At 35.2% G+C, this 19,026-nt stretch overlaps 1 protein-coding gene across 2 annotated transcripts in view; it reads left to right on the top strand.

The window, feature by feature from the left end:
• The first annotated feature begins 12,225 nt into the window (after nt 1–12,225).
• The window catches only part of pard3ba (par-3 family cell polarity regulator beta a), a 166,673-nt gene continuing 159,872 nt past the window's right edge, over nt 12,226–19,026 (top strand). Inside the window, exon 1 of one of the 2 annotated variants that reach the window (XM_051897448.1) lies at nt 12,226–12,673. In XM_051897448.1, the coding sequence (XP_051753408.1) occupies nt 12,557–12,673 (117 nt within the window). In that variant the 5' untranslated portion in view covers nt 12,226–12,556. The remainder of the gene's footprint in view (nt 12,674–19,026) is intronic. The other variant, XM_051897457.1, reaches the window with a different exon arrangement.

Raw genomic sequence — 19,026 nt, forward strand, 5'->3', positions numbered from 1 at the left:
TTTGTTAACAATTGACACATTTCTAGGACACATTTCTCAATACTTAGGTCACTTTTTCAAAACTCTTCAATCACACAGTTCTCCTAACCAACTTTCATTCTGCAGTGCAGTTAATTTCACATCCAAAATACACTAAAACTACCAAAATACTTCATACATGTCTCAAATTGCGGTCTTATTCAGTTTATTATTACGTTAAGTAAACTTAAATTTAACTGTTTCGAAAAAAGTATGTAAATGTGTAAATTGGCCTACAGGTACAAAACTCCTGTAGAAGATTTGTGCGTGTGTGTGTGTGTGTGTGTGTGTGTGTGTCTGAGTAAGAATTTATGAATTAATTTGAAAGAAATTGTCATTGAATGCATTTTGTGCCAAAGCAATGATAAATGATCTACAGTTTCGCCCACATAGACTGCTGTTGTGCTCGCTGTGTGAAGAGTTTTGAAAAAGTCACCTAAATATTGAAATAAAGGGTCCTGGCGACAGTAAAAAAAAAAAAGTTGTATCTAAACATTTTTGTAAGGTATGAATGAACGGGTCTCTTAACGGATGAGTTTGGTTGGGCTGTGCTCAGATTCAGAGAAATTGATATTAAATCATTTTTCTAATATTCAGTGTTGTCGTACGTATAGTGTTTTGTGTTTTTATTGTAGTATAACCGACCCCCATCTATATGGTGTTAAATTTCCACTTCACAATGAGTGTTGATTATTTAATCTGAGCTTAATTGTTTTGACGGTGACCACTGATCTGTCTTACAATTGAGTTAATTATGGCTGACCTTTAGTGAGAGTCATAAGATGAAATATCACAATGTCAGACCACTAATCTGTTTGTCAATGTGGTAGATTTATTGTACGTTTTCAAATTAGCATTTTTCCATTAACAAAAACTGAAGGGCTTAAAGGAAGAGTTCACCCAAAAATAAATTTTCTGAATAATTTACTTCAGTAACTTCACTAAAAATCCTATTTAAGTAGTTGTAGTAACTTTTTGAATACCCCGACAGCCTTTACAACTATATTAACCATCTGAAAACCAAGTTCAAAAAGCCATTAAAAGAGAAATAAAGCATTAGTATAATTCTGTGAGGTGTGGTAAATGAATATATTAAGCTACTATGACAGTGTTAAAGGATCCAGCTGGCTCCAAAAAGCTGAAGAATGTATTAGCGTAGCGTCGTCAGTGATCGTGGTGAGCATGTGTTGCACACTCCAACAGGGTTTTTCATTGTGATAAATGAACAGTGCCATTCAGTCATATTAAACCAGCGAGTTTTCACGCCAGCCAGCTGTTCCCTCGGCTCGACAATCCCGTTCCTCCCTCAATTTAAGTTCATCACAACCTCACCAAGCCAATTCCTGTTATTAGCGGTATTACCTCCACCCTGTTTGCTTTTGTTCGAAATGTACCTCGTAATTGCCCAAATCGCTGTTAGACATTTGCTGCAATTAGTCGGGAAATTAGGACTGTCGTGCTCACTCCGGAATTGCCGTAGTTTTTCATCACAGGATTTGTTCCCTCTTTGCTAAGTGTTAGCATGTCATAATGAACTTTAATTAAGCGGCTCACCAAATGTAGCGGAAATTGCAGTGCGAGCGAGACGCCAGAGAGGTGGGGAAAGATTTGTGACAATCCGCTAATTTGATCCATTAGGCACAGGTGTAAGTCTGCGCTAATGCTAGTGTTTCTGTCTTAGCACCTGCCAGTGTGTGAAGATTTTAGGTTTAACCTTTTTTTCCCAACAGGCCATTTTTTATAAAGCATAAATAAACAGAACATTGAAGGACATTATAGGTCTAATTATAATTGGGAATTATTTTCTATTTGCAAATAATATTTGCATTAATTTAAAATATGCACACATGTAGGGTACTTTTATTTGTATATGCCTAATGTGTCTAAAACGTAAAAGTGTCAAAAGCCGCCATATTTGAGAAAAAAAGTTGAGTAGTTTGCATCATGGATGTTACTGTCTGTCTTTTAACATTTCTGTCGCAAAACATGTACTGTATTAAATGTTTCGCTATTTTCATCTTACCTCAATCTCTTCCAACGTTAAGCCCAAAGTATACTTCGGTTTTTTTTTTACGTGTAAAAAGTGAAATACTGTGGGCTTTAAACTGACACTTTGCGCTGGAATTCACGCTCTGCTTCTGTGAACAGTAAACCCCGCCTACTTTGATTTGATTGGCCATCTCAATCCTTTTTGACAGTGACGAGCTGAGGCAGACCAGTCACCGGGGAATAAATAATTCTGTCATTATATTTATTCATTGTCAAACCTGTATGCTGTTGTTGTGTTTTTTTTTTTAAATATAACAGGAGCTTTGCAAAGATTTTTAATATGGATCAAACTTTTATTCTTTGTAACCTCATAATGACTTTAATGTTTTTGTTAACATTGACACATTATTTGTTAGATAATAAATTCAGTTAAGTGCAGTTACTGATTCACGGGCTAAGAACTGTCAATCGAATACTTCTCTACTATATAGTACGCGAAAAACAGTATGCAAACAGAGTATTATGTCTGAATTCATAGTATTCGAAAAACAGCAGGCGAAAAGTACCCAGATGACCTACTTCTTCCAGTGAGATTCTGAAGTGCACATACGATGGATACTTTACTATCCCATGAGGCCGCAGGAGAGGATTTGTGAATGAAGTGAAGGGACGTAACTGACGCTGGTAGGTCATGTGACAGTAACAACATGGCGGATGTAGTACGTCTGGATTTCATTCATACTACACGCATTCGTACTATACAGAACATACAGAGGTCATGAAGTAAATTTAACTTCAAATGTAGTACCAACTCAGACAGTATGCGATTTCAGACGCAACTAATTTCTCTCTCTTAAAGTTTTCTTACAAGTTCTAGTTTTACACTTTGTTTAAATTTTCAGAACTGCATCATGAAAACTTATTTTTCTTGTCCTAACTAGCGCTTTCAACTAGTCGTACTGGTGTCAGTAATCTTTTGTTTTTCAATGAAGACAGAAGTGAACAGGGATGATATAATTGGCTATTAAAGTAATGAAGCTGGTGCTGTAATTGCTTTTACAGTCTGGGGTCAAGAAAGTAGGCCTACATATAACCCAAAATGCACCTCTGCACCTTACCAATCACTTCTTGACTTTAATCTGTCATGCACAGAGAGGGCTTTGTGTAGACATGGTTGAAGGCTGTTTTCATTGCTTAAAGGCTGCTTTGTTCATGAGTTAGTGATTAAAGGAACAGCGCACTGTCAGCTGCCCACATGAGTTCCCCTGAGAGCCCACAATGGACCTTTAAAAACAAAACACAGTCAGGGTTTAATATATAATGAAGGAAAACCTCATAATAAAACTAAGACATGTTTCTTGAGCAGCAAATCAGCATATTAGAATGATTTCTGAAGGATCATGTGACACTGAAGACTGGAGTAATGATGCTGAAAATTCAGCTTTGCCATTACAGAAAAACTAGAAATGTAAAAAAAAGAAAAAAAAAAAAAAGAAAGAAAAGAAATAGAAATTGTATTAATATTTCATAATATTACTGTTTTTACTGTATTTTTACTGACATGAATGCAGATTTGGTGAACAAAAGAACCTTACTTCAAAAAACATAAAAAATTTAAAATAATCTTATTGACCCCAAACTTTTGAACAGTAGTGAATGTAAGTTTAATGAGGTTATCTATTTGAATAAAAATTATATCACAATAAAAATTATATTTAGCTAATACATTCCATGCTATTTAATATATACCTTACATATAGAATATACATTACAATAAAAATACATTTTTCGAATGCAATTTATTCCATTTAAATCACTCATATCACTTAAATTATTCAGATTCACTAATATTTTAATATTATATATATATATATATATATATATATATATATATATATATAATATATACTCTCTAAAAAATGCTGGGTTAAAAACAACCCAAGTATGGACAAACCCACCGATTGGGTTATTTTAACCCAGCGGTTGGGTTAAATGTTTGACCAACCTGCTGGGTAGTTTTATTTAACTCATCTATTGTTTTAAAAAATGACTATATGTCTGGCTTAAAATGAACCCAAAATAGGTTGGAAATTAAAAATCAGACACATAATTACTAGAGGCAACAATAATAATCAAAAGGTGTTTTTTTAATTTATTAATAAGCAGTTTAATTAATGTTTTTTTATTTAATTATTATTTATTTAACTTATTAATAAATGTTCAGTTATTAAACTTATTAATAAATGTTAATTTCCAACCTATTTTGGGTTCATTTTAAGCAAGAAATACAGTAGTTTTTAATAGTTGAGTTAAATAAAACTACCCAGCACATTGGTCAAACATTTAACCCAACTGCTGGGTTAAAACAACCCAATCGCTGGGTTTGTCCATTTTTAACCCACTTTGAGTTATTTTTAACCCAGTATTTTTAGAGTGTCTTGTATTTCATTCAAGTACCAACTTTCTTACGTTTATAAAGTTTACAAGTATATATTAAAAAAGGGTAATCAAAAGGAAGTTCAATAGGGAACTAACAGATCTTCTTTATGTCCAATATCTGCTTACTCTTCTCATTCCAGACATGGTGGGTTCAAGGCAAACAGATCTGGGAACCCCGTCTGCTGTTTGGTTATGAGGTGGAAATTGATTTAGGATTGTTAAAACATCGCTTGGTACCCACCGAAGCCCAGATTAGGCAATGAAAACAGATGATACAATCCCGTCTGTTTGCACAAGCCTGTCATATCCTGACACATCCAACCCTGCCATAACTGTGCGTAATGAGCATATTTCTCAAAAACAATATGTCTTCTGCTCAGGCAGGAGTGCGGTATCTGTAGGGGTCGGTGATGGATTAAATGGAGGATACTGGGCAGATGCGGAGGAGAGGCTGATGAGAATGATTGAATAAGAGCCAAGACAATGTCCACAAAGATCTTCAGAGAAAAGGCTTTCGTAACCTCTGAAAATGCAATCAGGTTTGTTTGTTTGTGCTCAAACGTTCTGACACACGCTAGATGCAAATACACCCACATAGAGTGCAAAGCAAGTCATGTGCATGCATACAAATGCAAGGAATGTGGAGCGCAACTATGCATAAAGAATTTACATGATAAACAAGCATATATCTTGTACTGGAGTACCTCATAATTTGGTTTCACTGACCTGGGAAGTTTAAAACAGGCCTTGTATTTCATTTCTCATGCGTCTAAATTATCTCTGTCGGTGGTTAGATAAGGAGAGCAGAAGTGCATTGTGGGGGAAGACATGTCCAGTGAACATCTCCTCATCATGAGATAAAATATAGGAAGCTGGTTTTTCTATATACAGACACACAGTGTATTGAACCAATCTGTTCCCTTTTCTTCACTGGGTTCACAGAGAATAAACCACAAAGTTCCACCCAAAACAGGAAGAACTAGTGAACGACAGTGCTCCCTAACAAAGGTACCTTTGATCCTTTGAACCTACAAAACACTTTCTGTGCTTAAATAGCATGTTAACATACTATACTTAATGTTTTTGCACAGTATAGTATGCCTTTAATTTAAAATGTGTATACTATAAATAAAGTCGTAAATAAAACAAAGATTATTGCAGTACATTTTACAAGAAAATACTAATTCACTCTCTGTACTTCAAAAATTTCACATTTAAATTGTGTTATTAGCTGTTTCTTTGTAATTAGTTGTGAAATTTACTAGCAGTTTGAGTAAAAATTGTTTCAAAGAAAATCATAAACTGTAAAAAAAAGAGAAAGTTGTAAATAAACAGAGATGTTTTACAAAAGCATCTATTTTAGTTTTTTTACTTTGTGAAATTTACAAGCAATTTCTGAGTGAAAATTGTTACAATTTTAAAAGTAAAGTAAATCCTACATCATTTTTTTTTTCAGTGTACACCAATATTTTTCAATGTATTGCAATATTTTTGCATATGAAGCATTTATAAGTTTGATTTATTTTACTGAACTGGTTCACTCAAGTTCATTTGACTGAATCATTTATTGAAATGATTCAGTGATCCATTTGAATTCCTTTTTGTAACAAAAACAAAAACAAAAAACAAACAAAAAAATGCCCATTTTTGAGCTGAAGCGAAAACATGCTGTTTTCGTGCATGTATCTTTAAATGCAAATGAGCTGCGGCTCCCCAGAAGAGGGCGGAGCCTGTACAACTCACGCCTCTAATACTCTGCCAATAACTACCAAAACATCTCTTTGGTTTTGATCAAAATATATAAAGTCTTTGTTTTGATTATCATCTCTATAATTAACTTTATTAACTTTATTAACTCTATAATTAACTGAGGCCATGCCCACATGATATTGCATTTCTTCATCATCATGAAAGTTAATTATTTGCATGCGTTTTAAAGCCATAACAGTATAAACTTTTGATATATGTTCTTCTGAGCGCACACATCTGAAGCACATGCACAAAAAGCTGGCTGTCAGACGACGCGTCGTGTGAGTATGTGAGTATAGCGCGTCTATTTCATGTCTTATTGTGCTTAAACTGTCAAATACACACAAGGTTATGCCAAAAACACACAAAGTTCACATAAAAACAGTCACTTATGTTTGTGAACATAAACAGCAGGGAAAGAAAGCACATGTGTATATTAGATCTGTGTATTAAAGTGACAGCAGTGTAATATACAGTACATACTGCTGTTAATATGAACCAAACAACAAAAGAAAAACAGAAAATCACTCACTGCTCTTGACTGAGTAAGTTTAGTAGCTTTAATAAGAATACATTTCTGACTTGAATGCTGCTGTTAAATGCTCTAGTGAGGAGATAAACATGGCGACTGTGTACAGCTCACTGAGGGGAGGAGCTAAGCTATTAGGGCAGAGTCCGTCAGCGGTCATGGGCGGGGCTTCACCTACTGTTATGCAAGAGTATAGGGGTAAATCTGGAACCATGCCTTTGGAGAGATTGTTTATGATTTATGGGGATTATTAAAAAAAGGGGGTGTGGGAGTGGGTGGATTTTTACCATTATAGGCTGGTTGTTACACACCCTGTGGACACACATCTGTCAAGTCAATTCAAGTCACCTTTATTTATATAGCGCTTTTTACAATGTAGATTGTGTCAAAGCAGCTTTACATTGATAACTGGTACATTATTTGGCTGCACAGCAGCTCTTAAAAGAATAGTGTCAATGCAGGCAAATCAAAGCACTGTTGAATATCAAATGTCAATAAGGTGTTTGATCTGTGTTCAAACACCTTATAAAAGTGAATTTTGCATAATAGGTCCCCTTTAAAATATGAGCAACTAAACATCTCATTTATTTTGCTTTAAAGAGCTAAGACATTTTTACACAGAATTGGATTAAAAATGCCAAATAACCATTTTTACCTCAAAGAAGGTACAGTAACTGTATGCCACTTTTTCTGTAAGCAGTATATAATAATCCCTCTTACTTCAGGCAAACCATGTATATAAAGAACTGAAGACTGGTTTGATAAACAGCATAGAATAATCATTTGTTTGAACAAGCTATTTTTGTGTGCAGGCCTCTATCCCTCCTGAGCACATTATTTCGCAATAAGGAAAAGATAAACAGCTTTTCTTCAACCAAAACCGAGCGTCATTCTTTCTTTTGCCCTCTCCGTGAACTCATTGAGCGAGCTATGAAATCATGCTAACTGTCTAGCAGCTGCCGTAGCTCTTTACTACTTTCATACTTGCCAGTGCAATCGAAATAAGCCATTTAATCAAGCCCAATCAATTAAAACACTATAGACCGAGGTTATAAGCGTGAAATGAATACTTTGCCGCCACACAAAATGAGTGGTGAAATGATATTATGCTCTTACAACAGTGCCATGGAAAAATATTAACTTTCTTGTCGTTTTGATATTTTGCTGCTTATTTTTTAATAAAAAATTATATAAGATAAAGGGAAGTTTACTGAACAAATAATGCTTCATTTTTACTTAATAATTCAATGTGTTCAAACACTGTGTGAAAATGAAATCCTCCCTCACACAACTGGTCGTACCAACTTCAACAGCAATGACGACACTCAAACACTTTGTGAAATTTGATATCTGTCTCTTATATCACTTTAGAGGAATTTTAGCCTCAGCAGAACTTCCCGGAATGTTCCAGGAGCTGCTTGTTTCAGTTTTGACTTATTCTTAAAATAGTTAAATTTAAGTTGATTATTTCCTTATGCGTTTGTTATTACTGACTTGTTGAATCTCCTTTGCTTAAGTTTCAGATGTATGATGGGACGTTTGATTCAGAACGTGCCTGAACAGAGCGAGCCAGCAGGAGTCGGAAAAGCACTCCCACATTATTACACCATCACCACCAAGAGTTTTGGTTGATGTTGTTGATATGGAATGCAGTGTCTACTTACAACTAGAAATGTTGTCTAAGACGTTTCATTTTTGTCTCATCTGAACAACAGAATTCTTCAAAAAGGCTTGGGGATTATTCATTTTGAGTTAGTTTATAGTAGTTATAAACAAAAAGTACATTTAAAAGGACAGTTCACCCCAAAATTGATCTTTTACTCACCCACATTTTGAAATATTTTTTGCCACATTATTATTATTATTATTATTTTGCCATACAATGAAATTAATAATGTTGTTTTGGACCCTATTGACTTTCATCATATTGATGTACACTTGTACACATGCACTATTGTACTATTCCCTTAAAGGGTTAGTTCATCCAAAAATGAAAATTCTGTCATCATTTACTCACCCTCATGTCATTCCAAACCTGCAAGACTTTTGTTCATCTTCAGAACACAAATGAAGATATTTTTGATGAAATCTGACATATTTCTGTCCCTCCATTGACAGCTACACAACTGACACTTTGACGCTTCAAAAAGCTCATAAAGAGATCGTAAAACTAATCCATATGCTTTGAGTGGTTTAGTCCAAACTTTCTGAAGAGACTCGATCACTTTATAAAACAAACAAATTTAATTTAGGCTTTTATTCACATATAAACATTCATCAACGCACTCAGCAGTTGTGGTAAACAGAAGCGACTGAGACTCTTTAGAAAGTTTGGACTAACTCGCTTGATTCATATGGATTAGTTTTACGATCTCTTTATGAACTTTTTAAAGCATCAAACTGTCAGTTGAGTAGCTGTCAATGGAGGGACAGAAATCACTCAAATCACTCAGACCAAGACAAGAACAAGACTTCCCAATGAACAATATTAAGTCCCGTCCTACACTTTTTCTTGTTCGAGAAGCCGTTTCACTCGGACATACATCAGAATAGGGAAGAAAAGATGATCACAACTTACAATTTCATGCCAGACCAAACAACTGACTTTTTTAACTGAAAGGCGAGACTTCCTTCCTACAGCCTCCATTTTGAATGTTTTGAATTTCTCCCATTAATGTTTTTCAACAAGAGATCCATCTCGTGCTCTAACACTGCAGATAAAGCGCACATTTGCCTTGTAATTATTTGATCTTGCTCTAATGACCACAGATGCAAAATTTTCCATTTTCCAAACTTTTTTCCATTTTCATGCCTTACCTGTCTCCATGCCATACTGGATAATTGTACATGGCCACCCTGGAGAAATGTTGACAGACTGGGCACCCCTGGGAGGATTCACTTCTGTTCCCAATGTTTCTCATTTGGAGAAAGCAGCTCTCACTGTGAGTAGATGGAGTCCCAGAGCTTAAGAACGGCTTCAGACTGACACTCTGCTTGGATATTGGTTGCACAAGTTTTTTGGAGTTTGGTTTTCTCAAATAGTACAGGCATGGAGAAGGATTTATTCAGAGCAATCTACTTACTATTTCTACTTAATTTCAGCTTCTACTTAATCACCTAACAGGCATGAAAACAACAAAGAAATTAATCTGTGCATATAAATGATATGGCACAAATGAGAGCACTTGACTGGCTAGCAAAGTTAATTAGCAGTGAAAGGCTTGTTTATATTAGGACTTATAGTTGATTTATGTTAGCGCTTCCCGCTGATTGTAACCATCATGTTAAGCAATAGCTTGATACCCTAGAGATTTTTATGCTCTCATGCTTAAACAATTCTGAGCATTTGAGGCATGCTGTTTTATAGTTATAATGGTTACCGGATAGCTCCATTAACTCCTCTGTGCTGGCTAAGCAGTATTTTTGATGTTTGACACATCTGTCATACTTGCTTTGAATGTGTGCATCATAAACCTTATGTGCTGTGAGACCATCTACACCCTTCCTAAATCAATGAATGTTCCAAAAACATTCAGCGCTTTGTTTTCCCCCATTATACCCATTATATTTTATGGTGAGAACGGGATTGTAAACCATAACTTTCTCCAAATGGCTGTGGGTAATGCTAGCATTAAATCTGTTGAATTGCGTATATGAAAAATCGGATAAGAGACAAGTCTGGATTTTGGCTGGCACATTCACCCCTCCAGATGGCAGAGTTTGGCATCTCTCATTATAATGACGGGACGGCCCCGGACTAAAGCGGCAGTGCCAGCTTACTATCCAGTGTATTGTCATGTTGGTGTTTATACTGCATTTCAATGCTAATAAGAACTGGTTACCATTCAACCTTTGTCTAAACATAATGTTCACAAATATTAAAATGTTTGGGGTCGGTAAAATGAAGAAAAAAAAACAAAACTTTTATACCGACTTTGAACAGTACGTCCTCTGGGTAAGTAGTCAGAGGAGCGATAAAGAATGCATGTTCATCTAAACTAATTAAAGAACATGAATGCTATTTTGAATTAATTCAAACTGGGGGAATAATAAAGCTGTCGTATTACTATCTTCATGTATATGGCTGATTAGAGGGCTGGAAGGGTGTAGAAGAAAGTTGGAGAGGTTGATAGTCTAATTGGGTCAATGAAACACTTGCCAAAGCGACACAATAGTCCTCTGATAATAGTCCATTGTCACTGGAATATGTTGCTGCAAAGGCAAATCAAGGCCTGGGGACTGTGAGCTAATATTTCAAACAGGATGTCAGGAAGTCTTCTTTAATTTAGATGCACTTTATGTGTAATTTAAACGCACAGGCTAATCGTCAAACTTTTTACTCTATGCAGTGAATATTTCTCAGGGTATAGCTTTACTTTTAATAATTAATTCCTGCGTAAGTACACTGTAAAAAAAGAATTGTTGGTTTAACTTAAAAAAGTAAGTTACCTGGTTGCCTTGTTCATTGAAATTAAAAATTTGAGTCAATACAATGAAGGTGACTGGTTTAATCAAGAGAAACTCAAAATATTATGTTAATTATCTAAGGTGATTTGACAAAAGAAAAAAGGTTGTGATAACAAATCAGGAAAATATATTTTTTTACAGTGTAGCATACCCTCTAAAAAATGCTGGGTTAAAAACAACCCAAGTTGGGTTGAAAATGGACAAACCCAGCAGTTGGGTTAAATGTTTGCCCAACATGCTAGTTTTATTTAACTCAAATATTGTTTAAAAATTACTGTATTGCTTGCTTAAAATGAACCCAAAATATGTTAGAAATTAACATTTATTAATATGTTTATTAATAATAATTAAACAATAATAATTCATTAAATTGCTTATTAATGTTCACCTTTTGATTATTATTGTTGCCTAGTAATTATGTGTCTGATTTCTAATTTCCAACATATTTTGGGTTCATTTTAAGCCAGCCATATAGCAATTTTAAACAATAAGTTGGGTTAAATAAAACTGCCCAGCAAGTTGGTCATTTAACCCAACCGCTGGGTTAAAACAACCCAATCACTGGGTTTGTCCATTTTCAACCAAACTTGGGTTGTTTTTAAGCCAGCATTTTTTAGAGTGTTAGATTCTTAATACCTCATCCAGCTAGCTATCCTTCTATCTATCTATCTATCTATCTATCTATCTATCTATCTATCTATCTATCTATCTATCCATTCGTCCGTCCGTCCATCCATCCATCAAAGACAGATCCCCTCCAAAAGCTCTATAATGTAACATATTTCATATCTAATTTTGATCATTTTTTTATTTTGATTATGCAAATGTGGCATTAGGAGAGTTTATTTATACTGTCAAGTGAGGAGAAACTCTAAAACTCTACTCTCTATTCTCTCTTTCTCTATTCTCTTAGAATAGCCTATGTGTGATTCCCTATCTTTAGTACTTATTCATTCTGTGTCAAGTCACCTATTCCTTTCCGCAGTAATGATTCTAAGGGGACAGCGCGTTTATAGATTCACAAAGCAGGCCGTCAATCACGATAGTCAAGAGGTATTCACTATCTGCCGCTTCCGGTTTCACTCTGGACTTCTGCGCGCGCGAACTCGGGAAAAAAACACATCAGGACTTTTTCTCTGTCATCCAGGACTGTGTAATCATCTTCAAAGTGTGGTTTGGAATGTGGTTACTGGATGATTATTCCGTTTATGGACTTAATATTGGCTTACTGAAGACTTTACAAGAAGGAAGATCACCTGTAACAGTTGACCAATGACACCTGTTGACTCCTCGGCGATGGTTTTGAGAGAAACTGTGCTATAAACAAACTACGAGGATATTTGAACGTTTGGTGAACAAGTTAAGATGAAAGTGACGGTAAATTTCGGGGAAACGCGGATTGTCGTCCCGTGTAAAGACGGTTGGATGGTACGAGATTTGATCGATCAAGCCACTCAAAGATACAAGAAGATTGTTGAACAGGTAATGTATTGTTTTTAAGTTTGAAATCGATAACACAACCTGATAAATATTAATTTATGAGTTTGAGTATTCACTATGAATTGTTTAAATATCCTTACTTGGAGATATTTAATCGAAATTATATTAAAAACTACACCTGTTTACCGGGTGGTGAATCCTACTATGACGAAGGCCTGCTTCATGAATATTCAGACATATTTGCTTGAGAACTTTCTGCGAGGAAAGCGAAGCTTATGAATATTACTCGATTCATGCTGACGTTACTCGCTTCATTAATATTAAAAGTATGCCTTCACCCAGCCTTCACCATAGTACGATTGGTAGCCGGGTGTGCCCTCAAGCACAGATCACGTGATCTTGAGCTGTCAACACTGCCGTTTTTCAGATTTCTGGTTATTGTTTTGAATATTCATTATCTTTAGACATTCCTGCAATCTGATACTGTGGTAACAGATTTGTCCTGCGCCTCAAATATGTAAATATGATCTTTAAGACTGCACAGTATATGTCTGGGAAATTGACTTAGATCGTTAGTTTCTGATACCAGTGACTTTCACTTCACTTTTGTTAGGATTTATTAGTTTTAAAACACACACACACACACACACACACATACATATATATGTGTGTGTATTCTTATCATTAATAAATAAATAAGACCCAACTGTATTCCACTATCTTTGATATCAATACATGCTTATATTAGTCCTCACTGAGCACCATCCCTCGTTAACAGTGCAATGCTTGGTCACCGTTAACTATGCTAGTCCTTTTGTCCAGCTTCTCTAAATGCCAGTTGGAATAAAGCAAGACTTATGTGACGAATACAGCCGTGTCATTAATCGGTCCCTATCTCCAAATGCAGGTGGCAGGCTGTGTTTGATTAGCTTGGCCTGGGCTCTCGGGCTGAGATGGCTGGCTTTATGGGAGGTTTTAGTATGCCTGACTGATGGACGTTATCGGCTGAGATTGGCTCAGTTGGATTGGATGGGACGGTGCCAGGCGTGCTGGGGTAGACGTGGGCGCTTTATCTGTTCTGTCAACCCACCTCTTGGGTCTCATGCGTCACTGAAGTATTGAGCCCTTCATCTATGATAGCAGTGCATCCGTGATGCACTTCTACTTGCTTAGACCTTGTGCATATTCACATAGGCAGTTTAGATGTAAATTTTGAGATGCAAATGTGTCTATGATATGGATGGATGTTTAATTTACATTTACTTTGAGATATGAGCTGTTATTAGTTTATATTATTGCTGATTTACAATGATGTCAACAAAGAAAACGCGTTATACATTATTAATGAAGCGCAGGGTCCTGTTTTGCAAATGTGACTGTATGATTATTCAAATAAGCTTTTAAGGGGACCTATTATGCCCTTTTTTACAAGATGTAAAATAAGTCTCTTATGCCCCCAGAGTGCGTCTGTGAAGTTTCAGCTCAAAATACCCCACAGATCATTTTTATAGCATGTTAAAATTGCCATTTTTTGGGGGTGAGCAAAAATGCACAGTTTTTGTGTCCCTTTAAATGCAAATGAGCCTGCTGCTCCCGCCCCTTTTCAAGAAGAGGGCAGATCTTTAAGAGCTCATGCTCTGGCATACCAACAACAACAAAACAGGACAATCTCACGCACTGAAAATGTCAGAAACTGTCAGTAGCGGTGTTCAGTTCGAACTGGAGTCGGACAATGATGCCTACAGAGCCAGAGAATATATGCTGCATGAAGATAGAACAGGTCACTTTTGATTAATTCACAGTCAAATTATAGAATTAATTTCTTTAAAAACCATACTAACCCCAAACTTTTAATGTACCAGAGCAAATATGTCTTTAGTGAAATATAAAACTATATAGTATTTTGAAGAAAAGAGCTTTACTTATTAGTATTTTTGTTATTATTATTTTATTTATTGCTTTTGGCAGACAACGAAGACATAAAAAAAAAAAAAAAATCTGGGACAAAAAGTGGTCTTTATGACATGTATTTGGAGGGTGAAAATTGTTGCAGAAGAGGAGAAAGTTTTTATTAAATTTTGAATAAGGTTATAAAGACAAACTTTTGTTTTCTTTAGGAAAACTGACGCACTGATGAATCGTTAATAATAAGACCAAGAACATATATGTTAAGAAAGAAGAATATGTTAAGAAAAAAGTAAAGTTTTGGTTTCATGTTGATGTTAGACAGAGTGCTTGAAAAAACTGGTCTGATAAAATTGATTCGACTCTCCAACACTATTTGACAGAGACAAGCTATTTTAAGGAGTGTGTTTAAGTATTCACTTGTCTGTACAAAGTCTAAGTGTGTTTTGTCATGCTATGACTGAAAATATAGTTAGTAGTCCGTCTACTCCCCAAAAGCAGTCCTATAAGAACACTGAATTAAAAGTGTCCGTCCCACTCAAGATCTTACTGACCGGTCGAGATTAACTGACAGCAGAGGAAAACTGCTTTATTATCCTGCCATAGCTGGGCTCTGCCGGGCCGCTACTAACCTCTGAGGATGGCTGGAGAGCTGACTTGGCAGGCAGCACTGCTGAGATCACTACACACGGCACACTTCCAAGAGCACAAAGCCATCAGTGTCAGCAGACATCACTACAACAAATTGCCCTGGCTTTAAATGTCACAATGGGTGTGCAATATCAAGTCCTATAGGACCGTTCCTATGCATATGCTGAAAAATGAGCCTATTTACTTTCTTAAAGGGGTTGTGGAATTATTATTTTTTTAATATTATTATTTTAATGTGTTCCTTGAGGTTCACATATAATGTTAATAATTGTTTATAGTGAGGTGGATGCTTTAAGCTTTAATGGTACAAAGACCTCTAATATGTTAAAGGGATCCTTGATTATAATTTCACTTTTTTAACTTTAGTTAGTGTGTAATGTTGCTGTTTGAGCAAAAACAACATCTGCAAAGTTGCGACGCTCAAAGTTCAATGCAAAGGGAGATATTTTCTTTTACAGAATTTGCTTTTTAAGGACTACAGCAAACGGATAGTAGGGACTACAACGAGCTTCTTCCCGGGTTAGTGATATCACATCCCCAAAATTTACATAAACCCTTTGTCAGACTGTTCATAACTTTTTATAAGATTGGTCTAATTTGATGCTGAAGAGTAAGACTGATTGCTCCTTGGCTAACAGCTAGTTGCTCATACTAGTTCTTAAGTGACCTCAGATTATAAAGGTAAAATGGGTTGCAATTAAGACAGTTATTGACCATAATTGATTAATGACTTTAAGATAGAAGCAAACGCAAAATGCCATTGTTGTTGTGCGTTCCGTGATTGCAAGTCTTTTGAGTTGTTTTATCAAAAATGTAAGTGTAATCACTTAGAAAATAATTGCACACCTCTCCTCAATAAGCCACATGATTTGATGTATTGTAAAACTGTTCAGGATTAATTACATGCTGACATTTAGTACTTTGTGTTAGGGGTTTGTTCAGATTATTAACCCTCAGTATACACCATAGTAATTATAATGGTCTTGCCTTTGCAAAAAAACAAAAACTCTAATTAAAGATTGTAGCTGTGAGGAATCATTTACAATTAGTGCATATTGAAATGACTTCTCAGTTCTCAAAGATGGAGAGGCTGATTACTGGGTGTGTTTGACATTTGAGACCAAACAGCTTCTCAGAACTTCCTGCTGTTTAATGCACAGGTAATCAGATCTTGTATTTTTGGTTTTCTCACGGTGTTTTAAGGGATTTGTGGGAGAAAGAACAAAAAGACACAAAATAGTAGAGCTACATGATTCTGGATAAATCACGATTTAGTTTAAAATAGAGATTCTCCCACGATTCTGAATAGGCAACTAAACAAAATAACATGTAATTTATTAGATGTTCTGACAAAATGCTGCAGTCTATTTAAAAAACAAAACAAAAAACATTTGATTTGAGTTTTTTTTTTTTTTTTAATTGGTTTGAATGAATGATTCAATGACTCACTCATAAAGACTTCACTTGTTTCAATGCTGGATGAATCTGCGTTTTTGAACGAATCTCTTGAATGAATGATTCAATGACTCACTCATAAAGACTTCACTTGTTTCATAACTGGCTGAATCAGTGTTTTTGAACGAATCTCTTGAATGAATGACTACCATAACTATGTAATCAATACAATCTTTATTTGAAGCATCAAGTTACTTTCAAAAGGTGATTCACTATATTTTGATCACTACCATAGACATCAGTGTTTATATCCGAATTATAAGCTTTTATTCCAGTACTTCTGTGATAATTGAAATTATTGTAACAGAAATAATGATACTGTGGTTGAAAAGACTGTGAAGCTGTATCATACCTATACAATTGCTCTTGCTGGGTCAGTCCCAACGCCAATGCAGATTTGAAGGTTCGCTGTGATCTTACTTGTCAAAGGTTTAACTCTTTCCCCGCCAGCATTTTTGAAAAAAAAAAAGTTGCCAGACTTTTTGATCATTTTCACAAAAGTTTCATGGTCCCCAGAATTAACACAAATTCACAACGATGATCAAAACCCAGATGGAGTCGATCCAGTTCATCAACACCCCCAAAGCTTCCCAGTCCTATAGCTCGTCCTGGGTCGACATTTCATTCGGTAACGTTGGGCAGTTTTGATTTATATGCTGTTTAATATTGATGATCACATTAATTTACATATGCGTATGATTACAAATGCATCGCTTGTTTTTACTGCTTCTTCGCTTGTGTTTTGATCAGGAGATTCAGTACTCTTTCAGAAGATGCGTAATAAACTGTATAACAGTAAAAAAAAACCCCCAAAAAAACATGGTCAATGGCGTGGAAAGAGTTAATAATAAACAGCTGAAAGCATAAGATTGTGTGGGTGTTTGAATCAAGATTGTGATCTTTTTAACGATTAATCATGCAGATCCACAAAATAATCAGTTTTCTGTAGCTTCTCACATACTCCATATTTTTTAGTTTCTTGTTATTGGCATAATGTAACGTTATTGATAATGAATCTGTATTAATATTTCCAGCTTTAAATGTCTAAACAGTTTCTTTCTTCCAGTGTTATGGGAGCTTGTGTGTGTAAAAAGCACCAGGTGTGTTGTGATCATCCAAAGCAAATGTTGCTCAGATGGTTTCATGAAGCTGAAAACAGTCCCAGCGGACATATCTGCCTAAACGGCATGAACACTTTTCCACACCAGCAGGGTGGATGCAAACTGCTGCTTCCTGTTGAGACTGAAGCAGAGAAAGCACTTTCACAAAAAAATATCAGTGTGTGTTAATCTGGGTTGAATTGAGAGTCACTGTTTCATTCTGGATTGGAGGAACTGCCTTTTTTCAGTGGTCAGATGGTATCAGCTTCCGTTTTAACATGTTTTTTAAGGATTGAAGCTGCGTCTTTGATAGCAGCTCAAATATAATATAATATATTATATTTATATTATAATATAATATAATATAATATAATGAGGGTGCAGTGGCCTTTTGAGTTTTTACAGGATGGGATGTCTAGAAACTTATACTTGTATTGAAGCAAGAACATCTGACCATCTATACAAATGTGTTACATGATCAATGAATCAAGTTTACTTACTACTTATGTCACTTCCATAATAATTTGGAACACAGTGTATTTCGAGGTGACTAATATCATAGGATTTTAGTACACTGTAAACCTGAATAAGTTGGCAAAACTCAAAAAAATTGACTAAATTAAGTTAAGAAATTCAAAGTTTAAGTAAGCAGAACTGTCAGATTTTTATTTTGTACTCATACATTTTAATTGTTTTCAACTTGAAATGTTTGAGTACATTAATTCATACATTTGACTTAAAATAATCATGTAACCTCAATGTAAACATTTTAATTAGTGTAAACATAGCTAGCTATAACAAGCTAATTCAGAAAATGCTAATTTGTTAACATGTTAACAATAGCATGGTATAACACTTGCTGAATGAGTACAACAATATAAAGCATTTAACATACTTGCACCATGATGGTAACTCTCCAAAAACCCACATTAACAGAAACTCTTCTAAATTAGCATAACAAAACATTAATCACTACTGAACCCCCCATTTAACATTAATCTTGCACAAAAAAACATTATATAACACTTAATTTTAACATTTACTCTCCCTTTCAAGTGCCATGGGCAAAGCATGCTGGGAAATAGAAATCCCAGCCCAGTTTCAGTTATACTTAAGTTTGTCTAAATTAAAAAAAAATAAGTTCATAAAACTCAAAATAATGAAACCGTTCAGTTAACTTAAAATATATCAGTTCTGTGAACTTGAAAGAAAAAGAAAGTGCTAAATACTCATAAAAGTTGATTTGACAGAACTAATTTGTTTAATTTAAGTTTGTCCTACTTA

The sequence above is a fragment of the Ctenopharyngodon idella genome, chromosome 1 (genome assembly GCF_019924925.1).
Source record: "Ctenopharyngodon idella isolate HZGC_01 chromosome 1, HZGC01, whole genome shotgun sequence".
NCBI lineage: Eukaryota > Metazoa > Chordata > Actinopteri > Cypriniformes > Xenocyprididae > Ctenopharyngodon > Ctenopharyngodon idella.